The sequence below is a fragment of the Rissa tridactyla genome, chromosome 4 (genome assembly GCF_028500815.1).
Source record: "Rissa tridactyla isolate bRisTri1 chromosome 4, bRisTri1.patW.cur.20221130, whole genome shotgun sequence".
NCBI lineage: Eukaryota > Metazoa > Chordata > Aves > Charadriiformes > Laridae > Rissa > Rissa tridactyla.
The window spans coordinates 59,791,672-59,807,686 of NC_071469.1; the positions used below are offsets into that span (position 1 = coordinate 59,791,672).

At 37.5% G+C, this 16,015-nt stretch overlaps 1 protein-coding gene across 17 annotated transcripts in view; it reads left to right on the plus strand.

Annotated features, from left to right (window-relative positions):
• The window catches only part of WDR20 (WD repeat domain 20), a 47,599-nt gene that overhangs the window by 15,367 nt on the left and 16,217 nt on the right, over positions 1 to 16,015 (plus strand). For 11 of the 17 annotated variants that reach the window (XR_008466450.1, XR_008466448.1, XR_008466447.1 and 8 more), the window contains exon 2: positions 13,603 to 13,785. The exons of 2 other annotated variants lie outside the window; for them this stretch is intronic. Coding sequence is in view for 8 of the 15 variants with exons in the window: in XM_054201665.1 (XP_054057640.1) it covers positions 13,603 to 13,785 (183 nt within the window). In the remaining 7 variants the exon portion in view is untranslated. 4 more of the 17 variants (XM_054201663.1, XM_054201664.1, XM_054201668.1 and 1 more) reach the window with 3 other exon arrangements.

A 16,015-nucleotide genomic window follows, 5' to 3' on the forward strand; every position in this document is an offset into this window, starting at 1 on the left:
TTGATATCTTTTTACATATTTTACTGGTTACAGGGACTGTGTCAACTGTTAAGAAGAGAGCTTCAAGTTGAGGTCTTCAAGGAGTGGTTTTGGAAACAGTATTTTCATTGGTGACGTTGGGACAAGTAAGAGCACATACATGACGGCAAAATTCTCATAATAAAGTTGGGAGGCGTCACTGCTCATAACTGTAGTACTTTATAAGGAGAAACAAGCTGATTGAAGTGAAAATCAATTGAAAAAATACATAGGGAATTTTTTGCTTCAGCCAGAAAACACTGAAAAGATGATAACCAGAGTGTAATGTTGATTACAAGCTGACTCAGCTTGTGATACAGCTGTTGAAGGCAGGAGGAGATAAATGCAATTCAAAGATAGATCAAATGAGGTTTACCAGAAGAAATAAGGAAGTGTCTTTTCAATGCCTTGTACAATGGCACTAAGACAGCTTTAGTATTGTATGATATTCTAGTTACTTGTGTGATGAAGGTGAATTTTAATGCCTGCTACTAGGAGGAGATGGTGTCTAATGTGAAACTGGAAAAAGAAGAGTGTGATTTTAATTAGCTGAGCAAAGCAATAACTATTTCTTAAAGCTCTAAAAGGAAGAAAGAAAGAAAAAAGAAGGGAGAGAATAAATAATACAAAACTTTCCCTAGATGTATGAGAGACATGGTGAGGTCTCCCACAAATCCCAATCATGTAAAATTTACTATTAATTCAGAAAGTTCCTGCTCTTTGACCAGCCCTGCTATAAGCTATTGCTAATAGTTGAACTGCATAATGAAAATATCATGGTGTGATAGGCTACAGAATCTACAGAATAGATTTTAAGAAGAGGCAGAGCTTTTCATCCAGAAGCTTCTTAGAGCTGAACCAGATGAATGGGATGAAGAAAATATATTTATAGTGATACAAATAGAACTATCTGTGTGGTACCCAGTGAGGTTACCTTGTTGGCTTTTAGATCCAGGAGAGGAAATGAAGTATAACATACTGAGGAGCTGGACATGGTAAATTCCAAAGAATGGAAGTACAGCTGACTTTGCAGATACCATGGAAAGAGCATGCTATGTTTTATGGTAACAGTGTCTCAGTAGTTTTGTAGGGAAGATTCCTACAAAATTTATTTATTTAGTTTATTTAGTGTTTTAGGTATTCTTGGAGATGGTTCTCTGTATTGTAAGTCTGCATTTATATAGCAGGCATTGAAGGTCAGAAATATTTCATCCTATCTTTAACCATAAGCAGAGTAAAGGATGAGATCTTCTTGAGTAGTAACATCAGGTAATAGTGGGTGCATTAATTTATTATAAAAAGAGGTGACCAGCCAACCCTTACTTTTTTTTTTTTAATGATATGGGGTAGTGAGACTGAAAAAACTAAGCCATAAGCTTTGTTTTGTTTTGGGTTTTCCTAATCTTTTTTTACTTACATATAAAATTTTAGTATGCTGAGGTATTTAGTATGTTTTCTGGGAATCAGGAAAGATTCCATGTGCTTAGAACAGATGTTTTCATATTCATGATCCTGTATTTGAGATAAATGTTTGAAGAAAGATCTTTCTTCAAAGTGGAAACTAAGAGAAGCTAGCAACTGTGGCTTGGCTTTTCCCTGCTAATGTTAATCCTAGAACTTCAAGTAAGTTACCCAGTTACCTGGCCCCTCTTGCACCAGAACAGAACATTTTTCCGTGAGGGTACAGGCTTTAATGTATGGAAAATGTCTTTCTCGTTCAAATGCACTTTTGGAACAAACTTTCCTTTCTGACATGAGTGCAAAGTCTTGATTCACAGAAGAGAAGATAGTGTCAAATAGGGACTCTTTGCTGTTCTAGTGTAGCTCCTTATATAGTGAATATATCTTGTTTCTCACATCTGCGTGTATTCTCTTTATTTGGGAGCTATTCATGCACGTCTTTGGCAGTGAAGTTTCCCCATTACCCTCTCATCTTAAACAACAGCAAAAATCCTTCGAGGTTTGTAGTAGTTAATAAGGTGATTCCTGCAGTATGAGAATTGCTTGCTTCACTCTTTGAAATACATTAGGGTGTTAATGTATCTTGATCAATATGCAACACTAAACAGTTAAACAGAATTTCAAGTCGAGGCTCAGGCTGCTTGGTTACTATGGCAAACACAGTAGGAAATTCATGCCAAAGTTTGGAAAATAAGATACACAAAAGAAAACTTGTGAACTGAAACAATCACTTTGGAGAGCAAAAACAGTTGTTCATAATTTATTAGAGTCTGTTTTCCAAAGAACACTGTTTTAAAATCCTGTTTTATCAAGCAGATCTTAATTGCCAGTGCAGAGTTTTACACAAAGCAGGCAATATTCACAAGCAGGGAAGAGTGACGTTCTTTGTTGGCTTGCCGTCTAACTGTAAGGGCATTGAGTGAACAGAATAGCCTCTTGGAGACAGCTGAATTACTTAAGTACTGTAATCAAGGTTGACATATTTTCAGTGTGCCACGTCTTGTTTAACAGATGTGACCAGGATAGTGTGTGTATATGTAAAAAAATTGTCTATGTTAATGATTATATGTAAGTTAGATCATATATATATGATCTATGTATGTTTAATGATTTGTCTATGCTCATATAATCATTGAGGTTGGAAAGGACCTTTAAGATCATTGAGTCCAATCATTAACCTGACACTGCCAAGTCCACCACTAAACCACGTCCCTAAGTCATGGTTATGTGTATTATATATTTTTTGTAATGATTTGTGTATGTTAAAGATCTTGAAGTATTTAGTTCACTTTCCTGCAGTTGTTTGTCTTAAGGCTTGCTAACTGTAACAAAGGTCTATACGTTGGTATTTTAATGGGGTGATTTTCAGTTTGATAGGTTCCCTGTTTAGTCAGCTGTCTTTGAACTGTCTGTGAACACAGCATTTCATATTGCAGTTCTGTCAGTATATTGTGGCTAAATCTGATATTATTGCATGTGACTTGCTGTACAGTTTTCCATAGGTGTGGTCACATGCAAATCATGCAGTTATTTTTCTCTTTCAAATGTAAATTAGTATGTGTATTTACATGTGTCTTTTCCAACATCTCATCCCCCAAAGAGAAAGCTGTTATGTAGGAAGGTCAGTCTGTGGCTTGCGAGAGACGCTACTTCAAAAAACTTCCTGAAGATGGTGGTTAGAGTCGTTGTTGGACATCAAGATTGTGCACACCTACCCTGACATGTGACTCAACCTCATCACTTCATGCATTGCATAACCTGGATTGGAGATTATGTTAGGTAGTTGGAGGCTAAGGGAAAGCAGTTTAGGTTATTGAGAAACTATGTTTAATTTGCCTCTGCCTTTATGTCACATGGTGTCTTGGGAAGGAAGGTTTGATGTTGTGATAACTAGGAAGTGGTGTTACTGGAACATGAAGTGTTGGAGGTGATGGAACAAGCAGTTGAAGTATTAGGCTGAAATGGTGTTCAGGAGTTCTCATGAATTTTAAGTGTAAAGATGCTGAGCTGCAGACTTGTTACAAATAGCAACTCTTATATTGAATTACAGGTTAGTCTGTGCTTTTTGCTGACCTCTTTAAAAAGGATTTATGGATCACTTCATAATTAAAATAAAAGTAGAATGTGAAAACTTCTGGAAGATTATACTAGGGTTTAACTCCAAGGAAAAGTAAGAACTTGGAGGCCACAGGAAGTGACGAACTGTGAGGTTGATTAGCCACGGTAAATAAAACTCTAGCTTTCATCCCACTAAGTTTAACATATGGTAATTTATAATTCTCTGGTAGATCTGTAACTTAGGAAAAGAAATAAAGGAGAGAAGCAGCAGAAATTGAAGGTGGACTAAGTTGACTAACTAACTGTTGAGGCAAGAGGTGCAATAGTAGGAAACTTGGGAGATGCAGTTATGTTAGGTGAATGAGCAGGAGTGTTCCCACTAATCTTTTGGTGGCACGCACTGGAGGAAAAAACGAGTCAGTTTGGAACAACTGCACAAAAAAAGAAGATGGGATTGCTGTAGATGACTGCCCTAATTGATCAGTACTTGAATCCTAATTTTTCTTTATTGTAAGAAATGGAATGGGGAAGAATACTAGAAACAAGAATGGAGTAATTCACATTGCATTGTATAAATCAGTAGATCCATCTATAAGTGTTCATACAGGTCTGAAAAAAATAATTATTGCAAAGAGAGTCAGAGAAATGGTGAAAATTGTGATAGCTGAAAATATCCATGGAAATACTGAGAAGGTGTGACTGCTTATTCTAGTAAGATTGTGTGTGTGTGTGTGTGTGTATAAGTGCTGTCTGTGTAAGGAATGTTAGACAACCTAGTTTCTTCTTGTGAACAAGAGCATATTCAGTAAAATCAGAGGGGAACAATATTCAGAACTCATACTTTTTTCACATTTAACTTTCTCAGGATGTGTTGCTTCAGTCATCTAAGTAAATAATGAAAAGAAAGTGGGTGTTAAAACAAAATTTGGCAATATTTGGAATTCCATGCAGTAGTTAATGCAAAAAAAAAAAAAATCCTGTAAAGGGTTATTAAACTTCCATGTTTGCAATTTAAATGGCTTCCTGAAGGAAATCTGGGATGGACAATAATCCATTAACGCAGCTAACTTCTTGAACTTAGTTCTGGAACATGTATCTGTCCACTGTTGAAGAAATTATATTGGAGTAAAAAGTCTTGGATTGTGGTCCAGTTCTGCAGTCCATGATTACGAAGTATTTATGTGCCATGACTTGCTAAATCTGTGTCTCAATTTTTAAGCCAGTGAGGGAAAGGCCAGTATAGAAATGTGACCTGTCACCCATGATTTATTAATAGCCCTGAGAGATCATTGTTTTTGAATTTACAACTGCACAGTGAGATCTCTTTCTTACATATCTCCTTAAAAAGAGCTGAGTGGGGGGAGAAGAGGAGGAAGGTGTCTGCATCGCATGCAGAACATATATGATTCTGAATTAGGTTTCTGTTGAAGAGGTTTTTATCCAGCAGGCTGAGCTAGTTGAGCCAAAATTCTGTAGACCAGTCACTGGGAAGAGACAATACTGATACTTCTTTTCCCTTCTTCCTATTAAAAAAAAAAAGGCAACTAATTGCTTAAACCAAAATAGAATATCTAATTCAGTTCATGTCTGTAGGGAGTGTGTGATACAGTCACTATATTCAGAGTTGTTTGAGTTTAACCAACCTGTTTACAGATTTAGTGTGGCCAAATGTATAATGCTGAAGTCAGTCTCAATTTTTATCTGAATCGATCATGCCATTAACTGACACCCACAATAAGGTGAACTTTGCAAAAGGAACTGTGAAATACTGCTTTAGTTATCTGTTCTGCAGTGTGGGTTTCTGAGAGATTGTTTAGACGCTCAAGAACAAGTTAAGGCTCTTGTGCTCTTTCTGTATCACGGTAAAGCAGCCTTGTGCAAAGTGGGATTTGAAGGATTGGAGCACTTCTAGGGAGGAAAGGGACAGGTTTTGTTCTGCAGGTGTAATAAAAATTAACTCTGCTAAACGTATAGAAACAAGTACCTTTTGAAAAGTTAAGTCATGTCGTTTCCCTGAAGTTTTAGTGATTTGATTCTAGCGCAGCCGAAGATCGCTGGAGTGACTTGGAGTGCTTCCAGTCTGCCTCCTGGAGTGAGCAGTCTGTTTGGTTTCTTTTGGAGACGCAAAGCACAGACCTTTTCAGGACTAACCAGGACTTGCTCTGGAGTGCTGAGCTGAGCGTTGTGGTCAGCTTTGGGTCTGACCCGACTCTTTGAATAGCACTGTCACAAGTTATATGTTTTGGTCTTCCACTCAAAAGCAGCAGTGTCAGCATGGGTGTAAATACTACCAAATGAGTAATGTGTTGAATTGAAAATGCTTTAAGTTTTTAAAGGAACAATTTCAGTGACTTGAGACCTCTGTTGGGTTGTGACAAGCGGAGGCAGCAGCAGTGTTCTCTGCTCAGAAGACAGAGGAGGTATTTTTTTGTGTGGAGGGGTTCAAAACCTTGTTTCAATTTCCCTGAACCTCCCTGGCCTACAGTAGTTCAAATGTGTTAACATTCCTGTCCTACTTTGATGCCCGTTGCCTAGTCTTATAGAGAAATAAAGGGTAAGTTGATTCTGTATGCACTCTGTGAAGTGAATGGGGATTTGCAAACAAAAGCGGATTTTTCTTTTTTGGAGGGGTCTACTGTTGTGGGTTTTTGAACTCTTTTTAAATAGAAATGTCTACTTTTTCTAGAGTTATTGATAGACTGGTGCTTTCACATTAGGTAACTTCCAGTAGGATGTGCTTATATATACTGTAACCTGATAAACATTTTGGTTTATAGCCTTACTAAAATGAAGCTAACATTGTTACGGTAAGTTGTAAATCAGACAGTCCTTTATGCGTGTTCTTTATGGTGTTCACATCCACTTTCTTCATCTTGCCAATTATATAACCATTGTTTCAGTTAATATCACATAGATTTATTTCAAACCAGTGCGTGCTCTTTGCTCTGTTCGAGTGCTTAGAATAATTCTTCTGGAAGCAGAATATGATTATTTTATTGGATGCATAATAAAACTAAACTGATCTTTGCCTAAATATGAATTTATGTTCAGTTGTTTGGACTAGAGCTTTTATCTTAATGTATGTGGTCATACTCGTCTGCTGTATGAATAAGTGCTGAAATCTTGTTTTCTCCTTTCGAAAGTTGTGTATGTCTTTTTATGGCCCCAAGTGGAAATTAAACATAGAAGGGAGAAGAATATCAAGTAGCTTCCCAAATTTGCAAACGGCTTTGTACAAAATTGATCTTTAAGACTTTGTTATGGATGAATTGTGTGGAACACTTGAAAAAATTAGGTTAAATAAAATTACTTGGTGTCCCTGTTTTACTAACAGAGTTGTTCTTATACAGTATCCTAGAAACTCTGTCACATGCCTTAAGTGTTCCTGTTCAGCATTTAATCAAGTGCTTTGTAACTTATAAAAAACCTTCTGCAAAGATACAGGAACCCACTTATGAGGAACAGTGTTCTTCAGGAGAATAAATATTCTGTTGAGTGAAAATAAATCTTAAAATGCTTTTGTCGGGAGCGGGTATAAATGGAAATTATTTTAAACTTTTAAGTGTCATCATTCCAAATATGTATTAGAAAAAGAACATCAGAAGATATGCCACTGAAGCCAAATTAATAATGTCTTGAAGATCGGGATCTTAGGATTTATGAAAGTAAAACTGACACGAATTGGCAGCTACGCTTTCTGGAGACTTTCTGGAGAGAGGAAGCTATAGAGAGATACCTTAATGGAAAGTCTTTGAGGCAGTATATTTAAAGTAGCAGATTCTTTTTCCTGCCTGCTAATTGCTTTTGCCCCAATTTCTTAGTTTTTAGTTTCCAAAATTCACGTTTTCCAGTCCAGCTTTCATTCCTTTCTCATAGGTTTTCTTGCCTTCAATTAGAGATGAATAAGGGAAAGTGAATGCGTGTGCTTATTTTTAGTGTTAGTTCATACTTGCCTTTATGTTAATTGGCAGCAAATCCAGCATTGGTTGTGCTGTTGTGTTGAGCTTCAATTCATAGAGTTGAAAGTTCATCCAAATTTTAAAAGCAAAACTAAAAACAAAATGATAGTTTTCTTGAGCTTTACAAATGTGACTCTAATATAAAGCAGGTGCATTGAATGCAATGTTGCAAAATAAAGACCTAAAATTTCCATAGCATTAATGGCTTTGCAAGGCTTAGGAGACACTTAAGACTAGTCTGTGTGTACACACAAAACACCTATTGTGCAACCTTTAAAGCCAAGCACATCACTCAGGTATGGAAAAAAGCAGCTCTTACTTCTTTAAGAAACTGTCCTTATGTTTAAGAAACCTACTATAGTTTGTGTAAATAGGACAACTTCACAAATTATTATTGTCTGCTGGGTTTTTATAGAATCCTAAAGAAAATTTCTGCTTTTTTTTTTCATTTATAAGTGTTTCCAGAAGCTTTCAAACTAGTTTATAAATTTTCTGGGGGCTTCTGAAGTGGCCCTGAGTGTGCATTTATTTGTACACCACCTGAAAGGTTCATGCTGTTGAATCTGAAGAGATTCTGGGACTGATGTGGGTTCTTGCCAGACTTTAAACTTTCTACCAAGAAAACTAAGGCCATTAGTCAGCAGTTTGCCAGCTTATGTGCAGTTATATTTGTAGAAGTCCTTTTATTACTGATTGGCTATGGCACTGTCAGCTGCACTGAAGTGTTTTATTAGGGCTTTATAGTTGCAGGAAGCATTGCCTGGACTTTCTGTTGTGTATCTCACATAAATTCAGAAGAACTTTTGCCCTACATCAGTGTTCTTTATGGGAAAGACAACTAACTTGTTCCTGTAGTTTTCTTCCTGCGTGACGTTTCAGACATAAACCAGACCTGTTAAGTAAGCTAGGAGTAGCCATGTTGCTGCTGCTCTGGTTGATCCTAAGCTTAGGATCTCAGGGTCATTCAAGTTGGAAGGGACCTCTGAGAGTCTCTAGTCTAACCTCCTGCCTAAAGTGGGGTCAGCTATGAGAGCAGACCAGCTTGAAGCCACAGAGAAATAACTACAAATGATTCTATTGCTAATATTAAGTGAGCTGTATTAAAGCTCTACAAAAGATTCTTATAATCTATTCCTTTGATAATAAAGTAATTAAAGGGATTTCCAGTGTAAAGTATTGAAGCTGGTGTTTCTGGCAGAAAAAATTGTGTACAGAAACAATGAACAGAGTTCTCCAGAAAACTCTACAAAAGTGTCTAGGAGAACTCAGCTTTCTTGTCATGTTCCTCAACTTTCTCTGTACTTCAGCTAGCTCTGCAGGAAGGAGAGGGAGACCAGCACAGACATGGAGGAAGGATAAACAAGCTTTAAGGGGCCTCCTGGTTTAGTTTTCCCGGTCCTTGCTAATACAGTGAGCAAGTCTGTCCTGGAAGACCTTGCCCTGTTCACTAGGGGATACTGTAAGACAAAGTGCTGCAGCAGGAGTTACCCTGTCTCTTTTTTTCAGCTAGGGTTTAAAGAGCATCTGTGAAGTTCAATGAAGTTCACTTAGTAATAATTCTAATAGTTGATTTCTCATGTTATTTGTATAGCATAATAAAAAGCACAGTTTTCTCAAATTGTTCTGTTTATAGACGGAACCATTAAATTCCTGGACAGCAAGGTATTGCCGAGATACCAAGCTACAGGTAATAAGTTGTGAATTCCAAGCTCCAGAAATGCTGAGGAAATTGTTTTCAAAAGTTCTTTGTGTCTTCTCTTTTATTTTGCACTAGAGCTCTACATACATAGCCAATCTGTAATCTGCTGCTCAAGATCAGTTAATGCTCTGGACAGGAGAGATTTTTCTTAAGAGGATTTTTGGAAGTAAAATTTTTATTTAATGTTTGCCCTCACTTCCAGGCTTAAAGACCTAATATTCTGTCTTGATCTCACTTATAGCTGTCACCCATTGAAAGCCAGTGTCCTGACCAACGGGTTATTAAATACTTTTAAGTATCTAAAGGAAGCATTTTGATGACTACAGTTGAAATTATCTGAGATAAATTAAAAAATAACTCTTTTCCTTTCTGATCTTGGAGATGCTTTTTAGCTTGGAAGGAAATGTAGTGTCTATGATACATTTCATTCAGTTAAAATTTGCAGAAAGCTGCAGATGTAAGTTAGGAAAAGAAAAGATACAGGAAGAAATCACATCTGTCAAGGAGCATGATTAAATGCTGACTTGAAATAAAGTGATTCACTGTTTAGGAAATCTTAGTATGAAAGCTCTAAGTCTCGGATCAATAGTACATAAAAAGAATGAATCTTGGACAGATATCAATGTGGCTTTGACCTAAGAATTACATACAGCTACAGAAGCAAGGTTATTGATGTCCATCCTAATCAGACATTTCAAACAGCAGAATCTGAAAACTGAAATATTTGCTTCAGACTAAGGTAACTAATTATTTTTTTCCCCCCTTTTTTTTTCCTAGTGTTTAGGTACTTAAAGCTGTGGTTAAGATGTTCCATTTGACTGCCTTTCTGCTGGAAGTCATAATTCAGGGTGAATGGACAACTGCTAGGATATTAGATTTATTATTTTTTTTCTCCATATTCCAGCAGAGTTTGGGCAATTTTGCTAAAATGGCATGCTGTGAGAGTTAACAAAATAGGACTAGGAAGTCCCCCAGACAGTTACATGGTTCACTTTTTATTATGAGTGTGAATTCATCACGAATCTAAATGGCAAAGTTGGTCAGTTTTTCTTCTGTAAGGAAGTGTAAGGCTCTCTAGAGAGTTTTAATCTGTTCAGACACAGGACTTGGAAGCTGTTGATGCTCAAGGTACACTGATTTTATTCAGCTGTATCACTGACTTTAGACAGGTGTTGTGTGAGATTTCCCTTGTTCTTGTTGCCTGATAACCATTATTCCTTGTTCCTTTGCCCAAGGGGTACTTGAAATACCACTGTATGTTGGAAGGAACAGACTTCTAATGGAGGTATCAGTTGGCCAAGGTGCTAATACCAGAGTATTGATTAGTTAAGATGTACTTCAATAGCTTGCACAAATTTTTACTGAAAGGGAGGATGGTATTGATTCTTAGCCTGGCATTAGATGTCCCTACCTTCTGTCAGTCAGTTTTGATTACAAAGTGTTGCTCTCATCATGAGTCATCCACAATGGAGTAAGTTTCTCGAAGTGGATAGGCTGGAATGGTGCTGAGTATTTTTCAGAAGAAAATCTTAAAGGAACTGGGACAGGAAGCATGCAAATAGCTTGCTTACCAGCTCAAGCAGAGGTGAGGGTGCGTGATCCTGTGCGTTTAACCTCCATGTTCGGTAACACTTAATCCCAAGATCTTTCTGTTCTCTTTCAAAGTACATCACCATTCTTCTGAGAGGGGGGCAGTTCACATCACCCTCTTCAGTAAATAGTGTCATATCCTAGGATTTGACAGTTATGAACTCAAATCTCATGTAAAAGCTCATTTCTGGGAATCAGATCTTCCGCAAAATAGCTATAGTAAACGGACTTATTGGTGAGCTAATGAAATAGTCAGTCCCAGGCACGATTTGAATTTTATGAGTAAGTGCTTTTCTTGTTCTTAACAAAATCCAGTAGCAACCTTCAATTGTGCAGAAATAAAGAAAATGTCTCCTAGTTCTTATACTCATTGATTCTACCCTGTCTTTCAATTAAGAGAGATCAAGACCAAAAGAGTACTTTGGTGCTTGTAGATTTGACTTATCTCTGTGAGACAGCTATATTATAACAGAAAACACTAGCTGCATGTAAATAAAAGGCGGGGCATCCCTGTCAGTAGAAGCCTGGTTAATTCTGGGTTGAATTAGTTTATTTATACTCCATTTAAGTTCAGATAGATTGTCACTGCCATCTGGTTGCCAGAGAACAGCTAAGAACAAGCACAATAAAGTCTGTGCCTAGATTTAATTTACCAGAATCTCATGTCTTGCTAGTCCTGTTATCACACAATTTCAGAAGACAGAGAACTTCAGTCACACCAAATTTGTTGGACAACGAAAACAAAAGCTAGCGATATAAAACCTCAACCAGACGAAAGTGCAAGATACAGCTCCAATCTGAAAACAGACACCTATTGATTCTTTGCCACTTAAAAGGATACTGAAGATTCAGAAGAAGAACCTGGGAATACCCATGTTTTCTGCTGGCTGGGAGAGTCTGTGATTCTCTGATCATTCAGTATGATTCAGGCTGAGTTCTATTTACTTCACAAGGGATCTTCCTTCTTAGCTATTGGGTCCTGCTGGAATTTTTGTCCAGAGGATACAACCTTGAGTCTCATAGGTTAACCTTGTTAATTCTGCATTTCTTTGAGGTACGGAAGGATGCATCTATATATTTCTGTAGAATGGTCTTCCAGATAGAAATGCTGCCTCAATTTTGAGAGTTATCTCTTGGTATCGCTTATTTTGTAGCGATAGAGGACAAAGGACTCTTGTACAATATAAGAGGTAACTGCATGGCCTCTAGGATTTGATCTTTCAGCTTCAAATTACAGATTTACATCTGTCTGTGAATGCTCCTTGGTAGGCATGCGCCTTACCCTATGATCTCCCAGTAGACCGAATATTCTATTTAAGTTCTCCTTGAAGAGGTATTGTTAATATTCTTTTTTGGCTTATAATGGATCTCTGGGCTCTGGAGAATAACTTTTTAATCTGCTGACTTTAGAAGTTGGAATACATCATCTCATTTTGGAGTTTTCAACCAGGAGGCCATACACCTGATTAAACTGGTTTATAATATATGCTGCAAAACATAAGTGCGAATTTAATATTGTTGCGTATATATACTTATCATGTGTATCTCTTAGTTAAATTTGCCTTGGAAATGGTTCACCTGACAGGATTCACTGTATAGCTAGTTACAATTTTTCACTACTGACAGGTCTAGTTTCTCTCTGTGTAGCTCCATGCACACCAAGGATTTGCTGCTCTCTAGACCTCATCCTCAAAGGTTTAATACACTGGGGCAATTTTCTTTTATGTGAAGCTTGTCCTCCTCCTCAAAGAAGTTTTATTTCTTATATTGCTGGCCTGATTTGCTCCAACTAAAAATACTGAAAAAGTATATATGAAAATTAGAATCTGAGTCCTGAATCACAGCTATGTCTCGGGTCTGTAATATTTTTGAGTATCTGCAGCTTTCTAATTACAGACTCTGAACCTAGGAAACAGGGAGTTTAAAAACAACAAAACAGTTGAACCTGATGTATGATCTTGCATATTAAATGTGTGGGTTTTAATCTCTGGATGATGAAAGATTCGGTTGTCTGAAGTGATACGGGGATAAACATGGCTTACACAACTGAGAGAGCATTTTGAATTGCTTTTCTGTTCCTTTTGATTCTTCTGACACTTCAGTGCCAGATCTTCAGTTGTTTATATTGAAGTTCCTCAGTTTTGTTGGCACTTATTTTGTCTGAGCTATATTTGAATTCAGTGTTCAGTGTCAGAAGCACAATTACGTTGTAACTTAATGGCTTAAAATGTATTTTATAATCACAGCATCAGCATCCTGAGTCAGTGTTCCTAGAAAATGCTTTCCTAGCATCTAGTTGATAATTTTTTTTATTATTATTGAGACCGATATCGTATGTTTGCCTGTTATAACAGGATAGGCTTACAGTACAAGAATCAGGTGATTGAGAATATGGTATTTTTAATCCAAAATTGGTTGTACTCAATAAGAAAGCCACTACTAAGAAAGTAGAAGATATTTTGTCTCTGTGACGGAGTGACCCTTCCAGCAGGAGAAGCCTTCTGTGAATAGGTTGGTCTTGAGTCGCTGAAGCCTTTGTGTTACTGAATGGTTGTCATTGATTTGTCACGATGTAGTTGCGAAGGCTGGGGTAGGTGTAGTATTTAGCAAAACTGAAAACCACAAGTATTGCATTATATGAAAAGATAAACCTTTTGACAACATCGTGGATGTCTTTGATAAATACAGAGCTGCTTTTTACAGTAAGGTTTTGCGACTGCATAAATTGTTTCTTAGTATAAATATTATTTGCAAATAGAACTGGTTATATGCACATGTTGTGACAAACTGTCTTAATTCTGTTTGCTCTCTTTGCAGGCTGCAGACTTGAGTAAACCAATAGACAAAAGGATATACAAAGGAACACAACCTACATGCCATGACTTCAATCACTTAACAGCCACAGCAGAAAGCGTGTCTCTTCTAGTGGGCTTCTCCGCAGGCCAGGTCCAACTTATAGACCCTATTAAAAAAGAAACTAGCAAATTATTTAACGAGGAAGTAAGTAGAAATCTTAACATTGTTGCATGCAATGTGTTTTTGATACTAAAGATCCTAGACTCTCAGAGTTCTATAGATGGCTCCCTTTGCCTATATAGCTTATCATTCAGTCACTACCTTTTGTTTTTCAGCTGTTTCAGTGGCTTGGAATACCTACACAAAAATATTATTCGTGAAGGAATCTTTTGTGGTTTAAGATTAAAAATTTGGATTCTCTAGTTGGAGTAATACTGTAACTAGAGTTAATGACAGTTAACTGATGGAAAAAAGGTCTACAAATCTAAATGTTGCTGCATGTGCTCTGCAGCCAGTTTTCCTGAGACTTCTGGTTCCGAATGCAGAAGAAAACATTTAAGCCCCTATTTAACTAATATACTTTGGTCAAAATATTCAATAAGGTAAAATTACCAATTTTTATGGTCAGGGTGTTACAGCAGAAACTTTCTGTATCAAGGACTCCTAAAGGCTTGCTTGGGGAAGACTAGGATATCAAGCTGAATGCTGTATAGAAAAAGCTGAAGGCTTATGAGGTTGTGGCCATGTGATGTTCCAGAAAGAAACTGCATCTGCTTTTTCTGCTGCTGTGCAATAAGGCAAGATAGAAGGGAGTACTATGGGGGAACTAATGACAAGTTACAAGACTGCTGGCTCTGATCATCTGTTAGTATTGGCATTCTTGGAAGAGTAAGTGTCTGGATGCTAGCAAAAGCTCTGGCAACTGGTACAACTTTTGATAGTACTTTCTGCAGAGGACAAGCTATAGGAATTTGGGTGGTTTGTTGGGGGGATGGTTTGTTCTGTGGGGGTGGTTTTTTTGCTACTGTTTGTGTTATAACCCAGCTGCAGGTGAATTGTGGGGAGGCGTAACAGCAGAGCTTTGCAGGTCTCTCTCTTTTGAATTTCAAATCTGGATGAGGGCTTTGCAGATGAAGTTAAGCTTTGTTCAGCTTTCAAACTGAGCAAGCATATCTTTCCTACCTCAGAGAGGTGTGTTGTCTTGCTCTGTCTTTGTGCAAAGAAGATTGAAGTATTGTTCTCAATGGGGATGTGTTATAATTAGAACTGTCTAATTCCTCCTCAGCTTTGTAAAAATAGCTACATCTACATCAGAAGAGGGGTGTTTTTCTTCTTACCTAGCCATTTCCCACCTGTTCTGTCTCTCTGCTTGTGTTGAGTGGGAAGCAGCGCTGGAGAGTCTCTTAATGTTGCATGGAGTGCTCTGTTTGGTAGAAACCCCTGTAAAAGTAGTTGAAATGTTCATTTTAGCATTGTCTTAACACCCCTCCAGCTGCACTACACCTTCCCCAACCACAACCCACCCCAAACCAAAAAAACACCAAACTTTGTCATTGGTGCAACTTTACCAGTGGAAGTGCTGGTCTGGATGTGAACAAGCTCCTTGTGTGAATACAACTCTGAGTTAATCTTGTATGATAATAGTGTAAGTATTACAAATGGCAGTAGGAATACTATGAACAGCTAGAGTTTCATATCACAGAGCAGTTCCCGCTCTTGTAGCTGAACTGTAGTTGCTTTGAGGAAAAACTTCTGCTGAAATAACTTGCCTAAAGGTCCAATGCATGTTTACATGCCTTGTTGTTGTTTACTGTCCATGTCTACAGCATAAAGCTGTGTTGCAGGCTGAATAGTTCTTGTGGTAAACCGCAAATTATGGAAGCACTGAAGCCACTTTCTGTTAGACAGTATTGTCTTTTCTCTGTGCTATAACCAACATCACTTCCCTGTGGTGAGAATACGTCATTTGAGAGTTTGGTGGAAGTTAAATAAGATATATGTTTTCTACTACCAAAACTACGCACACAGTAGGGTAGAATTAAATGATGAATTCTTGTTTCCTACACTGATCTTATCTGCAGTTACAACCAATTCTAAAACTCTCATATTTTTAATCTGTCAGTTGCCGAACTGAAGTGTGCCCTGGATGTGTCTGGAAGTTAGTTCTGGCTTGTATCTAAAAGCCATTTCAGAGAAGCATCAGTGAGCATTGATGTTTGAGCCAGTTTATTTGCTTCAAGATGAAGGTGGCTGTTGGGTTTTGAATATATTTAGAGTTTAGATAGTATTTGAGAATAAACATGTCTTCATAGGCAGAAAGTGGTCTAAATGAGTGTTTACATCTTTTGACATATTCAGCACTAGTGCTAGAGGTAATAGAATTCACCACCTGTCCTGTTAGTAATTTGGTGATTCAGGTAGCCCAAAGCTCTGT